We start from the raw sequence: 19,877 nt of genomic DNA on the forward strand, positions 1-19,877 counted from the left end.
CCAAAAAGACATTTGAAATTTTGATCACGTTACGCTTTTTTAATTGTTCCCCTGCGGCGCGCTCATTAAAAAGGCCTGCTCCTCCCTCATTCAAGTCCCCAAATTCCATATCTTTCTTGGGTAATTGAGACCTCGAAGATTTTAGTTGCCTGCCAGATTCCCCTGCACTGGGTCTTCTAGAGTTTCCTCATTTAAAATTGAGTAGAAATTATTTTAAAGTTTTATTGACTTTCTTCACGATGCCCCAATACCCAGATTCCCCTACAAGTTACATAGAGTTTTCGTATGAGGAAATTTTACGACAAACCCATCCCCTGCAGCTGGATTTTTGGGCTGCCACGTCGGCAATTTCGAAATTAGCTCGCAGCAATTTAAATGTTGTAAAAAATATAAATAACATGACGAAAGACGACACCCAACGCCGACTTTATGGCATTTGGCCCTGGGTTATTTGTCGAGTTAAACTCAAGACGATTAAGCTGTTTGAGGAGGAGGACAAGGGCCAGGACCAGGCCCGGGACCAGTCATCTAATTATCCTTATTCGGATGGCCTATTAACCGGGATGAGTCGCTTTTAGCACCCACATAAGCCCATTAGCATTGCACGACCCATAAAAAGTTGGATACACCATGGCAGCCTCCTTTAATATTTGACGAGAGCCGTCGATGGTTGTTAATATCAATTTGTCAACTTCAGGCAGCAGGGAAATCTGTAAAAGTTTCTTAATTAATTTTGAGAACATTTTTTTCTAATAGGATGGGTTTCTGACTTTGGGTTTTGGCAAGTTCTGATACAGTATTTAATTTTTTGAGCACTAGAACTTAAGTTTTTGAGACATTATATTAGTAAAAGTTAATGAGGCAACATGTAAATTAAACTAAATTTGACTGTTTCTTGTCTCGAATTATTCTTCAAAATGAATACGAAATGATATGTAACAACTTGTAAATGCTTTTTAAGTGGCTCTGCGGAGTGGGAAACACTTACATCGCATTTCGTATTCATTCTACAAAATGAATATGAAGTTGTTGCTAATAACTCGTAAATCCTTTTCAAGTGCGACCGAGGAACAGGGGACACTTAATCTATAATCGATAAAGGAGCCATCTGTTGTACACTCCAGCTAGATAACTCATTAAAACCCACCTGTGCCCCGCCCCCCCGGGGATACCCACTGCTAATTAGCCATTTGCATATAAACTTGGGCCACAGATGTCCGGGGCCATAACATCAAAGTTAAGTGTCCCAGGCGGTAAAAGAGGCCAACGGGCCTCGACAAATCGGAACCGAGAGTTATGCACCACGCACGTGACTGGGGCAGATCGCATTTGTTTGGCAGTAGTGGTTCCTCGGACACGGAAGCGATTTATTAGATTTTCATTAAACAAACAAAGCGTCCGGCGCATTTAATTGCTTAATTTATTAACAACCGACCCGAGGAGCGGGACGCGGGACTCCAAGCAGCTGTCGCCTCCTCGGCGAAAAGGCGGAAGGGGCGATGTGGGCGGGGCGAGAATGGGAGTCGGGCTCAAATTAGTTTTTCATCACGAAATTATGCCGGAGACGAAACGTCAATTTGGCACGCCCCGAAATGAGATTCGACCAACACGAATACAAAGCCGAATGAGTACAATAATGAGGCGGTTCTGTGGAGGGGAAAGATGGTCTACACAGGAAGAAAAATATAGTCAGTCATAATAACCTTTTGTGTATTTAACTCATTCGATTTATTTCATAAGAATATGTTCAGTATATTTTATAAGTATATATCATTCAAAAGTATAGATGGTCTACACAGGGAGAAATATATAGCCAGTTATAATAACCTTTTGTGTATTTAACTCATTCGACTTATTTCATAAGAATATGTTCAGTATATTTTATAAGTATATTTCATTCAAAAGTAAAGAAAATCTATATTATTTAATATATTTAGAAAATATTAAGTATTATGAGAAGTTTATTTTCTGAGGTTTTAAACATTTTTTAATACTAAGTTTACGATCCTAATCCTATAAATATGCCTTCTTAAAGTTCAATAAGTTCTTTGGTTGTCTTATTAATTAAAAAGTTACCCCCTTTTAGTAAAGAAAATCGCTTTCTTCATGATTTGATTTTCTCATGATTTTTTCTCTGTTTGGAACGTGTTGTTCCCGGCAAGTCCTTTGGGTAAATTAACACTCTTTGATTAGCCATGCCCACCCGAAAAACAAAAACGCTCTTATTACGTATACGCCATGTTGGCAGTCAATCAATGGACACTTGAGCAGCGCCTCTCGTCCCACCCGCATTTCCACCATTTCCCCCCAAGGAAGTCGGATGCTTCTATTGTACCGCCCCAATTTGCTTCCACCTCTTCTGCCCCTGCTGCTGTTGTCATGCCCAGGCGGAAAGTTACGCAATTTTTGCTTATTATTTTCATAATCAATATTCAATTTAGACGAAACACTTGCCAGTCAACGTGGCAGCCTCCTGCCCTCCAGATCCTCGGCAGCTCCTCAAATTTCCTCCTCGTTCGAAATGAGCTTCAAAAGATGTGGGACGATGGCGGTGGCAGGCTGATGAGGAGTTTCGGCACGGGGACATCTAAGTGGCAGTGGGCTGGACACTACTGAAACTCCATTAAAAATTAATAAAAAAACCTTTATTGAAATTAAAAATCATTTTTAAAAATATAATAATATAATCAGATATTTAGACATACTTAGTTACTTGCGTTAAAATATAAAAAAAAAAGTTTTGTAATAATTAAAATTTAAACAAATTTTACCTATTGTCAAATATAACAAAATAAATAAAAAAAAGTTCTTTAAACAAAATTCGTTACAATTTGTAAGATTCACAAAACTGGCTTTCTAATTTACATATGTAGCTTTTGGGCTACTCAACAGATTGTTCTTCTGATTTGTATCAAATTTTTATGAACTTTTGACCCACTGTTTGAGCACGGCAGTTTGCGTAAATTTCCCTGGAGGCGGAAGCTCTTTTTCCAGGACAGGCTGACTGCCTGACTGACAGACAGGAGCTGAATCCCGGGCAGAATTTCGGGCTGGGGGCGGCAACATTTTGCATTGAACTTATAATTAAACATGGAAAACGTGGAAAGTGTGGCAAATGTGGGGGCAGGCAGGAAAACAATGTGGGGAGCGGCTGAATTAGTCGGCAGTCAAGAGTTGTGCGGCAGGCGTTCAAATTGAAAACGTTACTTTGCATTCGATTGAAGTACGCATAATCGGGAATTATACGTTTTCCACCCCCAGGAACCATCAAGCCAGCTTCGAGGAGATCAATTCATTTGCAGCCCAAGGCATATTTTCTGCGATTCAGTGTGATATTTTGCTCATTTACACTTGACTGCATACTCGATGGAGCCCACTCCCATTTCCCTCGGAGCCTGCTCCAGTAATTGACCAATGCAAGGACCGAGGTCCAGGGACCAAGGACCTTGGCAACAGGGGGCAGGACCAGCATCACTGGCAGTGGACAACGGCCCCCAACGGAGTGCTTTCATCATTGAAGCTTATGAAACTTTTGATTGACGAAGCCAGCCAAATGAACGAAATGCGAGTCCACAGATACAAGGACAGATGTAGAAACAGCAACAGATGCACTGGGAAAAGTACACCAAATATCTATCAAAAATGTTTGAGTCATAAAGATTGAGAAACATTCATTCAAAAAATTATTATATGAATATTGTTTAATGATAATCACAAAACATATCATCTTTAACCATTAAATCAGAGATAACAACCTAGATGGTTGATATAGATATAAACATATAGGTATAGGCAGGCGAAATTATGTGACTTCAACTAACCCATTAAAAAGAGTTTTTATTATTGTTTATTTTTCTGTAAGTTTTACTATCCAATTAAAAACAGGTATAAGTTTTATATTATATAAATAATATTACTTACCACTTATTAAAAACAAGAAGACTTTACAAATACAATACGAATTCCTAATACTAAATTAAAAGAATACTAGAAAAACTTAAGGATAGGACATTTTTTAAATAAAAAAGGGTAATTGTTTGTCTCAGTGTACGGAAACGGATGCCAGTCATGAGATGAGAGGACAGCAACTGGCCGAGAGACATTCATTAGCATTAATAAACATTTTGTATGCTGCCAACTAGAGCACTGCGAAAAAAGAGTGGTATATTCCTAACGTTCGATATTCTTATGTGCCATTTGGAACGACGTTCATGACCAATTTCTCCAACTGTACCCTCTTCCTTCCAACAATCTGCCACAAAATGAATGAAATTTTATTAACTTGGCCCCCAACCCCCCGAATTGATTAGGAAGGTCCGATGGGAGTGGTGGAGACGTGAAGCTGACAGAGCAGTAAAATTACTTTTTAACTCAAGGCCTGAATTCGAAACTTGAACTACACTGATAACCGATGACTGATAAATGATTCATGAGCTGCGGCTTTGTGCGTTTATTGCATAAGTTAAGTCATTATTGGACTGTCTTCGAAGTTGGGGAATTGGATTTGATCTACAAACACAAACGAGTGAGTTAGTCATGAGATGATGTCAACGATTATGGAGTGCTTCTGGCCTGGATTTGAGAATGAGATATGAAGTGAGATAAATTGAAAACGACTGGGAATAGCAGAACTGTTCTTTAAGATGTGGTCAAGCACTCTAACTTGAAAATAAGCTTATCTTTAATGGTCCAGTAAGCCAGTTCATTGAACAATATTATATGCGAAGCCTAACAAATCAAATTGGGAAAGAAGTTGCCACTTCTACTTAATGTAGTTGGATTTTCTTAAGTTTTGCCCTATCCAAAACTGGGAAAAATTATGATAAGTGCTTGCCAGTTGGAGGCAATGCATCAAGTGTCAGCTGGCGGAAAAGCTGTGCTAACTGGCGTCGGACCTAATGGATAACCCCACTTATGCAACCCAACTGCGCTGCGACTGTACCTAACACATAAAAACAATGGCATAAATCTCATGAAAAAGGGAGAGTCGCGCCTTGTGTTTGTTTTCAATAAATTTTCGGGAAATGGCCGCCAAGCAAATTCAACACCCGAGCACAAGTGTAATTAATATTTCAGAGCCGAGCATTTATCAAACAAAAAACTAACCAAATTTTGGAAAGTTGCCCCCGTCCAAACTGAGAGCCCAAACAATTAATGGCACACTCTAACTTTTGAGGCCCTCGGGTCCCAAAAGCAAGACAATAAACCTAGATCTTGGGTTGGGGGCGAGGTGGCTCGTAAATGAAGGCGTTGCCCCAAACCGAAGAAAAGCCCAAGTCGAGCTGATAGACAATCGCGGTGCACCGCAAGCACGGTAGCCAGTTCCCCAAACATCCTCCTCCCAAATGCATCCATATGTACATATATTGAGACCCCGATCGGAGGTTGGGGGCCCATCGAACCCGGCTGCGATTAGTGTAGCAATCATAAACTGACCAAGGGGTGAGGCTCGTCTGCGGTTGCCCCGATATTAAGTTCACTTTTCGAGTGATTTACGAGGAGGTTCAGATGCGATGTCGCACTCCAAGAAACCTGGGCTAGGTTTGCTTGAAGTCTCTTAATTAATAGAATTTATTTAAATAAATCAACACCTAAGTAGATTTAATCTTAATACTTGTTGTTTATTTTATATATGAGAAAGAGGGATATTTACAGATACATGCATGCATTATATTTATCTATTTCTACTCTATCTATAAGCTTTATGAGGAATGGACACAAAATCACTTAAACTCATTTTATTTATTTTTCCTAACATCCATACCATTAATACCATTTCCCTTATTTGGACATCTTTGTCTGTCTTATATTGTTTCTACTGTATTTGCTTGCGGTCAGCCAAAGCAAACAACCTCACCTTGCACGACACAAACAGAAAACAGCACAATCACAAATCGAGACGGGTTCCTCTAACAGATTGAGGAGATTTCCATTCGCAGTGCCTTCGAAAATCCCCACGGGGTCCGCAATTACGGGGCAGACCGAAGGAACCCACAACAGAAACCGACCAAGAACCAATAACACATCAGTTTCATTTCGGTCAGATGGTCATTTATCTGCTTCTGCTGTTGCCTGAAGAACCGAGAACCAAGAGTCGAGAAGCGTACTCATACTCGTACTCACACTCGTATATCTTTAATGGCATATTCATCAGTCATTCGTGATAAAATCGGTGAGCACTCACACTGGGCCAGGTTCTTCTGGGCCCCGTTCACGAGTCTGGCTGCGAGTCTGGGTCTTGAGTCCCGTCTGGTCTTTTGGTCTTTTGGTCTCTTGTCCGGCTCTTCGAATTCGTCTTCACCTTCGGCCGGCAAGACGCAGAGTCATTTAGTTAAGTGGCAGTTGATTGGAACCAGTCGGAGCTCAGTCTGTGTCCCCTTTAAGTCGATGGCTTTGTATCGCTGCCCACGGATTTACACTCGGAGTTTAGCATAATAATTTTGGGTCCAGCTGAGCTCTAGGGGCTCGCAGTGTGTATCCGAGTATCTATAGGCCCGAGTATCGGCTGTTGCCCAAAATTACTGTCATTAATGAGTTACAGATATTACACTTTTATAGCCGACAGACACGCTTATCCACTCTAATCGTGTCCGTCTATTGATTCGCAGTCAGGTCTCAAGACCCCAGACCCCAGACTCAAGACCCAAGACCGAAAACCTAAGACCAAAGAACCACTTCCACAACCGCTTTTCTGGCCCCGACTCTTTCTTTCGGCTACTGTTTGCTGGTGATGACTTTTTCTCTTGTTTTTTTTACTGACAGTGGTGCAGCTATTGTTAAGTAAATGCCTTGCAGCAAAGGCTTCGTCATTATGCACAGTGGATGTTATTATACTCTCAGAATGAGATACATCTATTTATAAGAAAGAGAAAGTCAAACTTAAGGGTTTATCAGTTTTCCATATATTTTTTTATTTATGGCTTAAGTTAAAATAATCCATCTCATTTATAATTGAACTATTTTCTCATATCATATAATCATATCAAAAACAAAGAAATCCCTAATTTCTTCAACTAATAAAAACACTTTAAATATGTTTTTAAAGTCCTATTTTTAAATGTATAGACTTGCAAAAATCACCGAAAATAATTATAATTTTTCTGTTAGTCAAATATAATATAATAATCAAAATATATGTTTTTTTCTTGTGAGGAACCACTTGTAACTCTTGAGCCTTATAGTTCCAATACGACCCACTGTGCATCGTCATCGCCCATCATCATCAACAACTTCTTCGTCACCCGTCATCGAAATCGAGCCCAAACTCGAGCGCTCCAATCGCCAAGTCTTTAGCTCTCCAATCGATTCCGTGGCTACTGTTTTTCTTTCTAGTTCATCCAATTTTAAGTTTCGTTGCTGTTATTCTCGATTGTTGTCGGCCAGTTGTTGGGTTCGCCTTGGGCCATCGCTTGTCTTCTAATAGGCTTCTACCGCACCGCAGCGCTCTGTGTTGTTTTGTTGTTTTCTCGGGCCGTCTGACTTTCCGCCTGATTGATTTTCAGCTTATGGATCTAGTTACGGACAGTGGTTCTTAGCCGGTTCGCGCATTATCTACAGTGTTGCTGTGTTGTTGCCTTCGTGGCTGATTCCTTTAAATTACTTTAATTGATGGCATGCTGGCAATTGCCGACCATCCGAGGGATCCGCGGGAGCTGAGGGCAGCCGGGTTGCCGGGTTGCTGGGTTGCTGGATGGTCGGACAGTGGAGCAGTCGAGGCAATCAGCTACGATCCCCAGACCCCAGACCCCAGATACCCGGCTCAATGGTTTCTTTTCATCGCACTACGATCGCAGGCTGTCGTGCATGAAATCGCTCTCGCATAAAGATCGGTTCGGATCGATCGGATGGATCGATGGAACGATCGATGTGCTCCAATTTTGAAGGCCCCATCTAATGCACCGCTCTGCACAGTTTCCAATCTCTTTGGACCCCAGCAGCTGATTAAGTGATCTTGTCTAGTTGACTGATTTTCGATTCTGATTTTGCTCATTCTCTTTCTCCGTTTCTGATCGGCTTGAATTGACACGAAGAAAGCGGTCGTAGAATTATCACCGGTGATTCGGCTTTATAGACTGGTAACTCCGAATTCGGGGCGATTTGAATTTCTCTCGGTAATCTTCTGCGTCAATGGATTATAAGAAAACAATATAGAAAGGAGTCTTAGTAGGTGATCATATCTTAAAAGTTAGTATGGGTACTTATTTACACAAATAAGTTAGTTTTCTACAAAGATACTTTCCAGTTTTATGAACGGAACAGGTAAAAAAAATTAGATAGAACTAGTTGAAAATGTATCCAAAGAGATCTCATTGTCAAGTTTCTGCAACACCTCAAGTTCCCTTAACTGGTTTGATGTTTTCGAGAACCACAAAAATAAAATCTCGCCCCACCGGTAAGCTACCCACTGTCCTTTGTTTTTCAGCCTTTTGTTATTCCAAAAATATTACCTTTTATTCATATGTAGCCTCGGTACAGCCAAAGTAGTTTTCCAGCTCATTACACCCGGGCATTTCTGGATTGGAGTCATCGCAAGGACCCATTCACCAGCTGTCAATCTGATGGGTGGATTCAGGGTAGTGACGAGGACCGATCCTGGCCCAACGTGTTCATTTATGCTCGCCCAGTGCGATGTATGTATATTGTGGTCGTAAATCAGGACCCCACAACGCTGACACCTTTTTGTCGACAAGTCGACAAGGCATAGCAAAAGTTAATAACATGTAGCCAGCGGCAAAGGGGCACTTCTAATTTGTGCCAATGAAAGGGATAATAAAACTGGATATGGAACTGGAACTGGTAGGGGAAGAGGAAGAGGAAGCGGGCTGAAGGACTTGTACCTACTGTACCATTACCATTCGGCAAGGACAATGACAAAGGCAAAGGCAAAGGCAAAGGCAGTGCGCATATCGAAACCGGAAATAGTCGAACCAAGTGCCTGGCAACCGACTGACGCACTGACACACATTTCGCAAACAAAGGACAAAGGACACTGGGAAAAGGAGTTGAGTTGAGCTCAGTCGAGTTGGCAGTGCGGCGCATAAAAAAGGGAATTGAGCAAAATAAAAAGCTCAAATAAAATGCTTTGTCCATCGGCGGGCAGGGAACAAAGCCTAACTAACCGCCTGTGGCGGAACAACCACCCTTAATGGCGGAAGGACATGCAGGACAACCCAGATGCCGCCTGGCAACCGCTGCTGCTGCTGCAAAAAAGCCAAACAAGAAAGAACCCTCCAGTCAAAGGTCACGACTGGGAGGTACCTGGTACTTACTGTACTCCTAAAAATATAGCTCATCATTAAAATAGTAAACTTACATTGAGTATCCTCATAGTTGAGTATCCTTACGGAAGTAGCTTGGTTATGATATGTTGATATGTTCTAAACAAAGCTCGCTCCAGCTCTATATACCCGCTCTCCATCAAGAATTCCAGGTATAATAAAAAACACTCACAAGGACCAAAGGAGCCGAAGCAAGAGATCATAATAATGGGAAATCTTGAAGCCAAGGATACGCGGCAGGATACCTGCCAAGTCCTGTTTCCCCAGCCCCAGCCCCAGGACCGAAACCTGAATGCGTAAGGCGATTGCATCATAAATTCTGTTGATGCGGACCCTACCATATATAAAGTGAATCATCCAACCGAGCCGCTTCAAATGCAAAAGGAATGCCCAAAGAAAATAAATAAAAATTAACCCATTTGCATATTATTCAGTGAGCGGGCGAGAAAAGGACTCAGCCTCGGCTGACAGGCGGGGTTAAGTTGAGATCCCAAAGATTTTCTAAAAGCGTGCAGAGGTGGAATCATACAAACAGAAAGGATTCACTGACAAAGGATGAGCTGGCACATACTAAAATAAACATTTTCTGTTGGGAATATGGATCCAACACGAAACTGTGGGTACTTTATAATTTTAATGTAATGATAATTAAAAAGTTATGTTCAAAAAATATATTTTCAGACATTTTAGCTAGAAGATATAACAAGCCATTAAGAATATGTTTAAAATCTAGGACAGTGCTTCTGAAATATATTAATATTTAATATAATAGTATAATAATATAAAAAAAAATAAATTTTAAAATTACTTGATTTTTTGTAGGCATATATTCAATATCTCCCCATTTCTAAAATATAAATCCTATAAAATAAATATATTTATGACATGTTATTCATTTTAATAATAAAATCCCATTTATAGAGTAACTTAGGGTTCTCAAACCTTTATTTTTCTTACAGCTTACAGTATATCCTTCGCGATCTGAGAAAGGAGTCTGGGGAACAAGGTTGACTGTGTGCGTGGCGTGATTAAGTGATGGACATGTATGGACACATGCAGCGTTATGTTTAGCATACACAAACGGGCTTCGGAAAGGAGGGGGCTCGCATGTAAATATGTGGGGGCGCAATGGCGGACGCCCACCGGCAAGTCCTTGCGCTTTTAATCATAAATAACAATGGACACATGGCGGCAGGGGTCCGGCGTTTAGCTTCATCCAACAAAAGCCTTCCGCCCGACAACACGGAGTTACCCTCAGCCGGTGGCCGTGTTGACCAAGCATATACTCGTACCCAGTACTCCAAAACATTGGGTTATATATCATTTTCGATGATGTGCCAAGGATAGAATTTAATGGTCCCACAATAAAAATGCTACTAGTAATTTGGTAAAAATTATGGAGTATAAAAACAACAAAACCCATTCAACAAATTAATTTAAATACGAAATGCAGTTTATAAAGCGGAATAATATTTTTAACTCTAAAGGATTTTACATCTTTCTTATTCTATAACTCTGAATTCAATTGAAAAAAGTCATTCGCCGGGTATCCTTCAGTCGAAATACCGAGTCCTGCCTTCTTCCCTGTTTTTATTAGGTATCTGCGCGGGTGTGCGAGTGTGCTTGCCTGTTGATAATCCTCCGTCCACTGACCAAGGACCCCTCCACACGCCCTGTTGCCAGGCGCTTTCATTTCCGCCTCATGGACGCCAAACATGCCACTCTCATTCGGCCTGTCCGTCCGTCAGTCTGTCCGTCAGCTTGTCCGTCCGTCAGTCTGTCCGTCCGTCCGTTGCGCTTCATGGGCTGACCAGGACCAGGAGACCCCGCTAGTTGGGTGTCCGTGTCAGTGTCCTGTTCAATTTTTTTCGCCCGACTCCGCTCCGACCAAAACCAAAACACTGCGCAGTTGCCGCCCGAGGCGGTTGCTCTGTGTGCGGAATTTTGATATTAATAGCCTTGGACAGTTTTATAAACGCCTTTCGGGGTTAACATGCTCAAGTGGTATTCATATTTTCCACTGACCGACCTGTCACTATTGTGTGTGTCAGAACGACCCCAGTAGAATGTGAAAATAAAACGCAACCGAGGAGAGGTCTCTATTGGATCGGATCGGATTGGATTGGAGTGAAGTGGGGTGGGCGTGAGTAAGTAATGGGAAATATGTAGGTAACGAGTACATAACCAAGGCACTTAATGTGGCTTTAACACAAAGGCCACATACAAAGAGAAAGCTGGCAAAAGTTTTAGATTCACAAACAGGGCTGTGCAATTTAAAAAAGTAAAACTATACATGCAAATTTTATTTTACAAAAACTTTTGTTAGACATACTTTCTTTAGATTTTTAAAGAATTTGTATTATTTAAGGCATAATAAATGATTTGGCGCTTTTATGATTACTACCCCACTTCTTTTTCATGTTATTAAAGGAAGTCAGAAAGTTACATGCTTAAAAAGTTCATATTGAGTACAGCAACTCCTAAATCATGTAAATATAAAAATTTGAATTTTTAAAGATATATGATAAAGTTCCCTCTATTGCTGGGTTTTCCCTAAAGTTGATGATCATATGTTTTTAAAAAATATAATTTATCTATATCTTAACGAACTCAGTTGTATAAAATGTAAGCCATCTAGACAAGTCTTTTAAAAACACTTTCATCACTACAAGTTGTATTTTGGACTCACTTTGGTAAGGACTGATATCATCTTTGATAAACCAACCTCCCTGACAACAAGAATGCTGCAGGACCGGTTGTTGTTTCAAGGGCTTACGACAAAGATCAGCTCCTGAACTCCGCCACAACATATGTAACTTCTCAGGATTTCCACGGCAACTTTCCGCTCAGGGCTTTGGGATGGAGTTTCCTTGACGCACTGCGCAGTTTCCTCGGGTTTTCACCCTCCTTTGATTGAATTCAAAGCTGGATTACAGGGGGAAGTACAAAGCGATGGGATTCTGTTCTAGAGGAGGGTTGCTTCGAAGTTAAAGACAATCGCAGTTTTCCTTATTGCGTCGCAGCTGAAACTTCGAATAGCCATTTTCCCGATGGGAGTTCCATTTGGGTGGAAAACTGCAAGCTCTGCCGGTGGTACAGTCATCCCTGGCACGGTGCGTCCGTGTTCGCTTCCTTGCTTCCTTCCTTCCTGCCCCCTGCCTTCCCACCCCGCCCCTTTTGCTCTGCCACTTCCTTGCGCGTCCTGCGCAGCATAAATTACGCAATTCACTTTGGCGTCCTTTTTCATACCCTTTGTTCGTTTAGCGAATAGAGTATACTCAGATACAATACTTTCAGATACTTTGACTTTTTGTTTTTATGGTATATGGGATTAGTACAATGATGAATTTATTCTTGTTTAGATGTTAGTAATACTACTTTATTTTGTACTCAAAATATAGCTTATAGATGTTTTAAGTTCCAAAATTATTTGAATAATGTTTATGTATTTACTTAATATAGTTATAATCTGAGTTCAGAATGTTCTTAAAAATTTATAAACATTTTTGAAGATGAAAATTATTTTATTGTGCTTAAATCTAGATGAATTTGCGATATCATCAGTGGATATCTCAACAACTAAACTATTACTCCATTCAGTAGTATATACTTATTAAAAAGTTGTTAAATAAACTCAATTTAAGTTTGCTCTTCTAGCCATTTCATTCTAATATTGAGATAATTGCTACCAAAGTTTACTTAAATGGTTTTTAAGAGCGAATGTTCTCAAATCAAGAACAATGTACTTGAATATTTCACTCATTGTAGGAACTTCAATTGCGAGAAGTTCTACGTTACTTTAAAATTTTCCATTTCATAAAATCAGTGTGAAGGGTATTTCGGAGTGGGATAGTCCCTGAATATTTAACAACTCCTTTTTTCAGCTTTTCCTTGCCGCTGTTTGTTTGCAGCGACGCAGTTTGTGCTTATGATTTATGTGCCGCGCGTAGCGATGACACACACACACGCACGGCGAAAGGACACTGCTGCAGTTGAGTTGAGCACCCCCCACCAAAACCACCCATTTGCCTTAACCACCTCCTCCAGAATTTTCAAGAATTACACGCAAATTGCACGCAACACGCGAATCGGGCGAAGTGGTCGCGTATGGAAATGACGCGGGAATGCCACTCATGCGTTCCGTTCCGTGGGCCTGCATGTGCGATAGTTCTGTCACAGGCCCCGTATCCGGCACTCGGAGCCCGGAGTCCGTAGAACGGAGAGCGGAGAGCGGAGAACGCAGTCCGGAGACCACAGTCCGGGCCAAGAACTCCCCATCCTGCCCCCAAAATCCGTGGCATTAAGTCATGCGTCATCCTTGGCAGGGACATGCGTGTAAGCCGGTTATCGCCCGAAAAGCCTGCCAGCAGCAGGACACTTTAAATATCTTTATGCATACCATAAATATGTTCTTAAATGCTAATCCTTAAATACGGCCCCCAAGAGCCCTTCCACGCAAGGAAAGGCGTCACAGGTCCAAGGATATGAGTCAGCCTGGAGTTGTAGAAGAAACTCTAGGAAATGTTGCGGTTGTGGTGAATGGATGGGCGAGTAGATCAATCAGTTTAAGCGGTCAGGCTTTCAGGAAATTTTAAAATCTGTTCTGAAAGACATAGGGCTTCTTTCTTTTCACTACAACATTTACCCATCTTTTTTTAGTAAGAATCAGCCGCCCTTGTAAATCCAAATTTTGTTCAAACCTGTTAGTTGATTGCTAGTCATTTGTTAGAGCCCAATTCGCGTTAAAACGCTTTGCTTGTTTTCTTGATTGACGGAAATTGGGAAAACCAGTTTGATACCCATGAGAAGACCCCATAAATGGCTTTACAAGATGGCATTGACTTCTCTTGATTAGTTCAGAGAGCACATGTAAAGCGGTCTTTAAGATACAAAAGATCTGGTTAACATTAGAGTTCCATGTCGTTTTACGATTTTATAGATTTTTCCTTATCTCTGTTAATGTTTGTAGAGTACCTTAAAGTGGAGCTGGCCTCGCTGACCTCAGCATCAGCTGGTTAAAAATTGCAATATTTTATTTTTCATTTTTTATGGCTCAGTTTGTTTTTTCTGTTCGGCATTGTTTTGACAACTTTATGGGGGAGGGGGCGAAAACATTTAATATATGGCGCCGAGCGTAGCCGCAACTCACTTTTTAATCACTTTTCATGAGCTTTTAATTACACACTTCTTGTTTGGGTTGTGTCGGAATGAAATTTATGGAAAACCAAACGCATAAAATGCTTAACAAGCTCCTGCTGCCCGACCGCAGGACATACACACACGGGCAGATATGCGAGTATACGTGCAGATATAAAATGGAAAAAATGGGCGTATGTGTGTGTGCAAAAATAAAATAAAAATATCCCCACTCATTTCCGTTATAATAATGTGTGAAAGGATATTAATTATGAAACAAGCGAACGGCAGGAAGCTCGGCCATAAAAACAGCAAGCGACAGGAACACCATGCGTGACCAACAATAACAACTAAAGGAACATCATACTATATGGGGACTCCGGTATATTGTATTTTATGGGAGTTAGTGGGGGTACACGAACAGAAATTACCAGTCATCCATAGGGAGGTATTTTGAAATATTAATATTTTAACATTTATGGCACTCTATTAAATTATGCCTTAAGGATATTTATGATTGACCCTAAAAAACAGTTCAAAATTAAAATGTAATTATTAAAAAATATTCTGAGCTCTTATCAGTTAAAATAAATACAATTTTATTATTTCAATAACTATTTTTGAACTTGCCTAAGTTTGTAAAATCAATTTCCATAGATACTCCTAGTACTTAGCACTTAAAACAAATACAATTATATCATTTCAAAAAATATTTTTCCACTTCTCTAGGGCTGTAAGATACATTTCAAACATATTACCATAAACAATTATATTATAATTATATTACTTTTTCTTTTCAGTGTGGAGTGGGCGTTGATGGTGGGTTAGACGAGGTGAGTTGCGCCGAATCGTGTTGAGTTGGGCGTAGCGGAAACGGGAGCAACATGTGCAACATGTCGAACGGAAGTGTCGGCCATATTCCGCACACAAGCACACACGCACAACCACCTAAATAGGCCCACGTCGCACACACACAAAAAATGTGTCCAGGCCAAGTAGATTTTTATGTAATGTCGGTCGGTTATTGCTTTCATACATTTATTTTATTTCATTTACCCAAGCCCCCAGGACAAACGCCCACCTAGGCAAGCGGATTAAATATATTTGAAACTCCTTTTATCGTATACTCTACATTTTTGGTTATTAAATATTTTTAGATAATCTTAATTTAACAAAGTAATACAATTTTGTAAGCCATTTTTGTGTTAGATCATAAATTAGAATAAATAAATTACACTGCACAACAAAAATGTGTTTAAATTAAAACAAAACACTTATCATGATCTTATAATGTTTTTTACCCAATTATTTTTAAAATAATATTAAAATAATTTTTTTTAATAACTAAATTCTTTATTTATGTAATAATCTTGGCATATAAAATATTTTAATGTAGGTATTTTAGTAAACAGAATAATATCCACATACTCACATTTATTAGACCTCTCTAGGTCTTTTTATTTTGGCACTTTAGGACCTTTTATCCCTTTTAAATTAATTAACCCTAATATATTAGATATCCCTACAGGAAAAGGTCATCGCAGTGTCGTAGTTCCAGCTATTAGGTTCAACATTTTTGTCCTGCACTTCACATCCAGTCATCGGAGTCAGTCAGCCAGCCGGTGGCCCATTCAGCCAGACATTCGGGCATCCATACAGTCTGCCAGTGACAGGACCCTCTGCGGCGGCAACTGTCGTCCATCAGAGCCGTGCGTCAGTTGATCACGTTGCCGCTCCACGTGACGATGACAGGGCCGCCGGAATGCCAGAGTGCCGGACGGAGGGCCACGCCCCCATCCCAAACTCCACGGCCATCCGCCCACGGGCATGTCCTGCGGCTCCTGCGTGTAATTGCCGTTGTAATGTCGCCCGACGCGAATATAATTGCTAAAATGTTGCATAAACCGACAGACGTGCCAATGGCCAATGGCCAAAGCCCAGGACTCCTCCTCGAACTCCAACTCCAACTCCAACTCCGGAGTGCCAGAGTCCAGGTCGCCGCGACGACACTTTTCCATTTGAATTTAATTTTAATTTACGCCCAACGGCTGGCGCTTCTGCTGCTGCTCGTGATGCCCATTGCCATTTTCCGGAAATTGGCAACGGCAATGGCCAGAACATTCCGCATTCCGGACGTGGCTCCTGGCTTCTGGCCTGATACTTGAATACACACAAAGAATAATGAAATATTTTTTACACAGAGATCTCTAAGTTTTTGTGATAAATGAAAAAATGAACAAGGATAATATTGAATAGATAATAAATGTGTTTAGTGAACTCAATGGGATTCTCAAGATATTTTATAAAGATATTTAGATGGTAACATTTTATTCTTCCCCTCAAAAACATAAAAAATTGTTTTTTTATACTTTCTTCATTTTTTAATGATTTTAAATCTACTAAGATTTTAGTGGCACCATTGAATACCACGCAGAGACAAATAAGGATTAGATATGACGAACATTTTGATGAAATACGGATCAATAAAATCATGACGTCCATGAGAGTTTCGATTTGAGAACATTTGTGAAGAGAGAAAGAAATATCATACCTCTGTATCAAATTTACGATATTTAATATTTAAAATAATAATAAATATTAAAAAAATAGCCTTGCGAATACCAAATTGGATTTTAGCCATAAAGGTAGATAATCTTATGGTTTTGTTTTGCTTGATATATTTTTCTCCGTGTACAGATGAAGCTAACAGTGGCAATGCGGTTCTGGCCACGATTCTGACCAAATTCGAAAGGGCTGTCCGCACCGTTGAGTTAATGAGAAGAGACAGAGGTCGAAAGGAGAAAAGGGAGAGAATTAAGGATGGATGAGGCGAATAGGGGAGAAACCCGTCGACAGACATTTTATGTGCAACCGGCCGAAATGTTAGAACAGCCAGTCTAATTGAAGCGGCCTCAAGCAATTAGTCGATAAATTGAAGCAACAAAAGGGCCAGAATGGGAAATCATATACATTTGGAATACCTAAGTAGAATTTAAAATATGTAAAATATTTTCAGCACTAGTATTTATACAGAATCTGCACAAGAGACCCTCCACAGTCAAATATATACGAAAACCTATTTCTCACTAGCATCATTATGATTTTTTGTATAGTTTACTTTACCCAATAAAATGGGGTTAATTTAAACAAAGTATAATTATAATTACTATAACCGAAATCGTGACATAAGCCCGCCTAAAAACGAACCATATCTAAGCTAATGAAAAAGTTTTCCCATATTAATTAGTAACCCAAATTCCATATCTTTTCAGAAGCTCCGAATTTTCCATCCTGAGTGAATCAATGTGGGCTTTTTTATGGAGCCGCCTTAGTCATCGCCATAGAGTCTGGAGAACTATGAGTAATTTTCCGCTGGCAAAAATCGTGCTTCCAAGGGCCCACTCATCAAGTGCAGAGGGGAAATTAACACAGAAATAAATATAATAAAGAAATAAAGATAATGCATCAGAAAGATGACGCCAAGAGCAGAACTGGAAACCGACCGATTTGATGAAAATAATTTTCCAAATTTGGCAAAACTATTAACCACGCTACGTTAATTTCATTAGCAAGTCTGTCTTTCGGTCTGTTTCGGTGACCGTGTTCCATCCAAACATACCGGGCGTACATATAACTCGCAGCCATTAAATGCGCTAATTAGTTGGTCAATTAGCGTATGCTTACCGGATTGTTTTTGGCTCTTTGTTTGTTGGCCAAAAGAGGACGACTTTTGGGTGGCGGGGGGTGCTGCGGTGGGGTCAAAATCAGAGTCGGTCCATCGGCTTTTGGACGTCAGCGGTTCGATCGCCCAACTGTCGCCACATTAATAAATCAGTTTAAATTAATTCAGTTGACAGCTTTTAGTCAATATTGTTGATAAATTGTTTTCTTTTAATTTCGGTTTTGGTTTTGGAAACCTGCAGCTGTTGCCAGGCGGGGAAAGCAACACTTTACAGGTCATTAACAGCTTTTGATTTTTGTTAATTATCTCATTTTTGGGCCATAATTCTTGTCGACACTGGCCGGGGTTGCCAGTGGAGGTTTATAATGGAAAATAAATCGAATACCTATTGTTGAAATAAATCATAGTCAGTCAAATATGTTAATATTGAATTTTATGGTTTTTATTTGGAAAGGCGTGTTAAAAATCCAGGTTTAAGCAGGACCATCTTGATCTAATTTATTCTGTAAGGTATAGGATCACAGAGTACATTTAAAATCTATAAATCTTTCAAGTATCCCGCTTAATTTTGTTGCTGAAGCTTACAATAACGAAAATCTCAAAAACAAAACTAAATTCCCTCACTGTTTCTAGTCTCGCTGAGGACCTCGCTCCAGGACATGCTGACAGTATCCTGATCATCCAGGTTTTCGTTCTGAGCTTTCTCCGATTCGGCATTCTCGAATTCGGCCAGTTTTTGAAGACGCATCTCCATGCGGCGTTCCAATTCCTCGGTACTACTGGGTTTCCGGGTGATGGGGGTGTCCCTGCCGTAGAAGGACGACTCACTTTTTGGCCAGAGGGGAGATGGAGATTCACCTTCACTGGATGGCGAATCCATGACACTTAGATCACTGACACTTGCTGAATAATGTTCGGAATTCACATCGAATTCGCTGCTGGGAAGTGGGCTAAGACTAGGGGCATCACCACCTCCCTTTACAGGGGTCTCTTGATCCTGACTTATTTTTATCATGAGACAACGACCACGACACTTGAGCTTCTCCAGCCTAAGAAGCCCGATCAGATCCTCACGGGAATCCATCTCCACGTAGGCAAATCCCTTGGGTCGCTTTCCCTTCTTTGGAATAGTCAAAGAACGGACCGAAAAGTTGGTCAGCACCTTGTTCAACTCCCGTTCGGTGCACTCCATGGGCAAATTGCTGACCAATGCAACGTAGGGTGGACTCGTTGGCACCCCTTCTTCAACATCCGGAGTACTAATCTTCTTCGGCAGATCTGAATTTGATTTCTGGGTTCCATCTTTAAACAAATAGAATTCGACTTCGTCCACCTCCGAAGTTTTCACCTTTGTCACATGCAACATGCCCTCCAAACCATGCCCCGATTCACTGCCGGAAACGGAAATGGAGGATACGGATGAGGAGCCCACGGGGGGCTTCTTGAAACCCCGCGATAACTTGGACATCTTCACAAAGCCAACAGTCAAAGGGAAAAATATATTTGTAATCGAATGCCTTGGTGTCTGCCTTTGTTTATTTAACTTGTAAGCTATTTAGGTTTTTTGAATTATAAAGCAAACTCGATTTTGTTTAACTTTTATTTCGGTACGGAAATTAATTAACTATCAAATAAGTTTCCAAATCAAATCCAGACATTTCTAGTGATATACGTATAGTAACACATGCACTATAACCAATTTTGAAAACATAATAATTAGCAACATATTTTTAAACTATAAAAAGACTAACTGGTTTACAGACTTCTATAATTAATGATAA

At 40.4% G+C, this 19,877-nt stretch overlaps 2 protein-coding genes across 2 annotated transcripts; both read right to left on the minus strand.

Annotated features, from left to right (window-relative positions):
- Window positions 1-16,128: 16,128 nt before the first annotated feature.
- Window positions 16,129-16,553, minus strand: LOC119555230. The gene is given in 2 exon segments (XM_037866510.1): window positions 16,129-16,216; window positions 16,218-16,553. Coding segments are annotated over 2 exon segments (303 nt in total). The 5' UTR covers window positions 16,433-16,553.
- A 2,031-nt stretch (window positions 16,554-18,584) lies between these two features.
- On the minus strand, window positions 18,585-19,649 carry LOC119554192. Its single transcript, XM_037864988.1, has one exon. It carries the CDS (start codon window positions 19,562-19,564, stop codon window positions 18,707-18,709), a length of 858 nt encoding a protein of 285 aa, XP_037720916.1. The 5' UTR covers window positions 19,565-19,649; the 3' UTR covers window positions 18,585-18,706.
- Window positions 19,650-19,877: the final 228 nt, after the last annotated feature.

Source organism: Drosophila subpulchrella, chromosome 3L, assembly GCF_014743375.2.
Source record: "Drosophila subpulchrella strain 33 F10 #4 breed RU33 chromosome 3L, RU_Dsub_v1.1 Primary Assembly, whole genome shotgun sequence".
NCBI lineage: Eukaryota > Metazoa > Arthropoda > Insecta > Diptera > Drosophilidae > Drosophila > Drosophila subpulchrella.

Coding starts and splice junctions, on each gene's coding strand:
- LOC119554192 (XM_037864988.1), bottom strand. CDS start 19,564: ATGTCCAAGTTATCGCGGGGTTTCAAGAAGCCCCCCGTGGGCTCCTCA.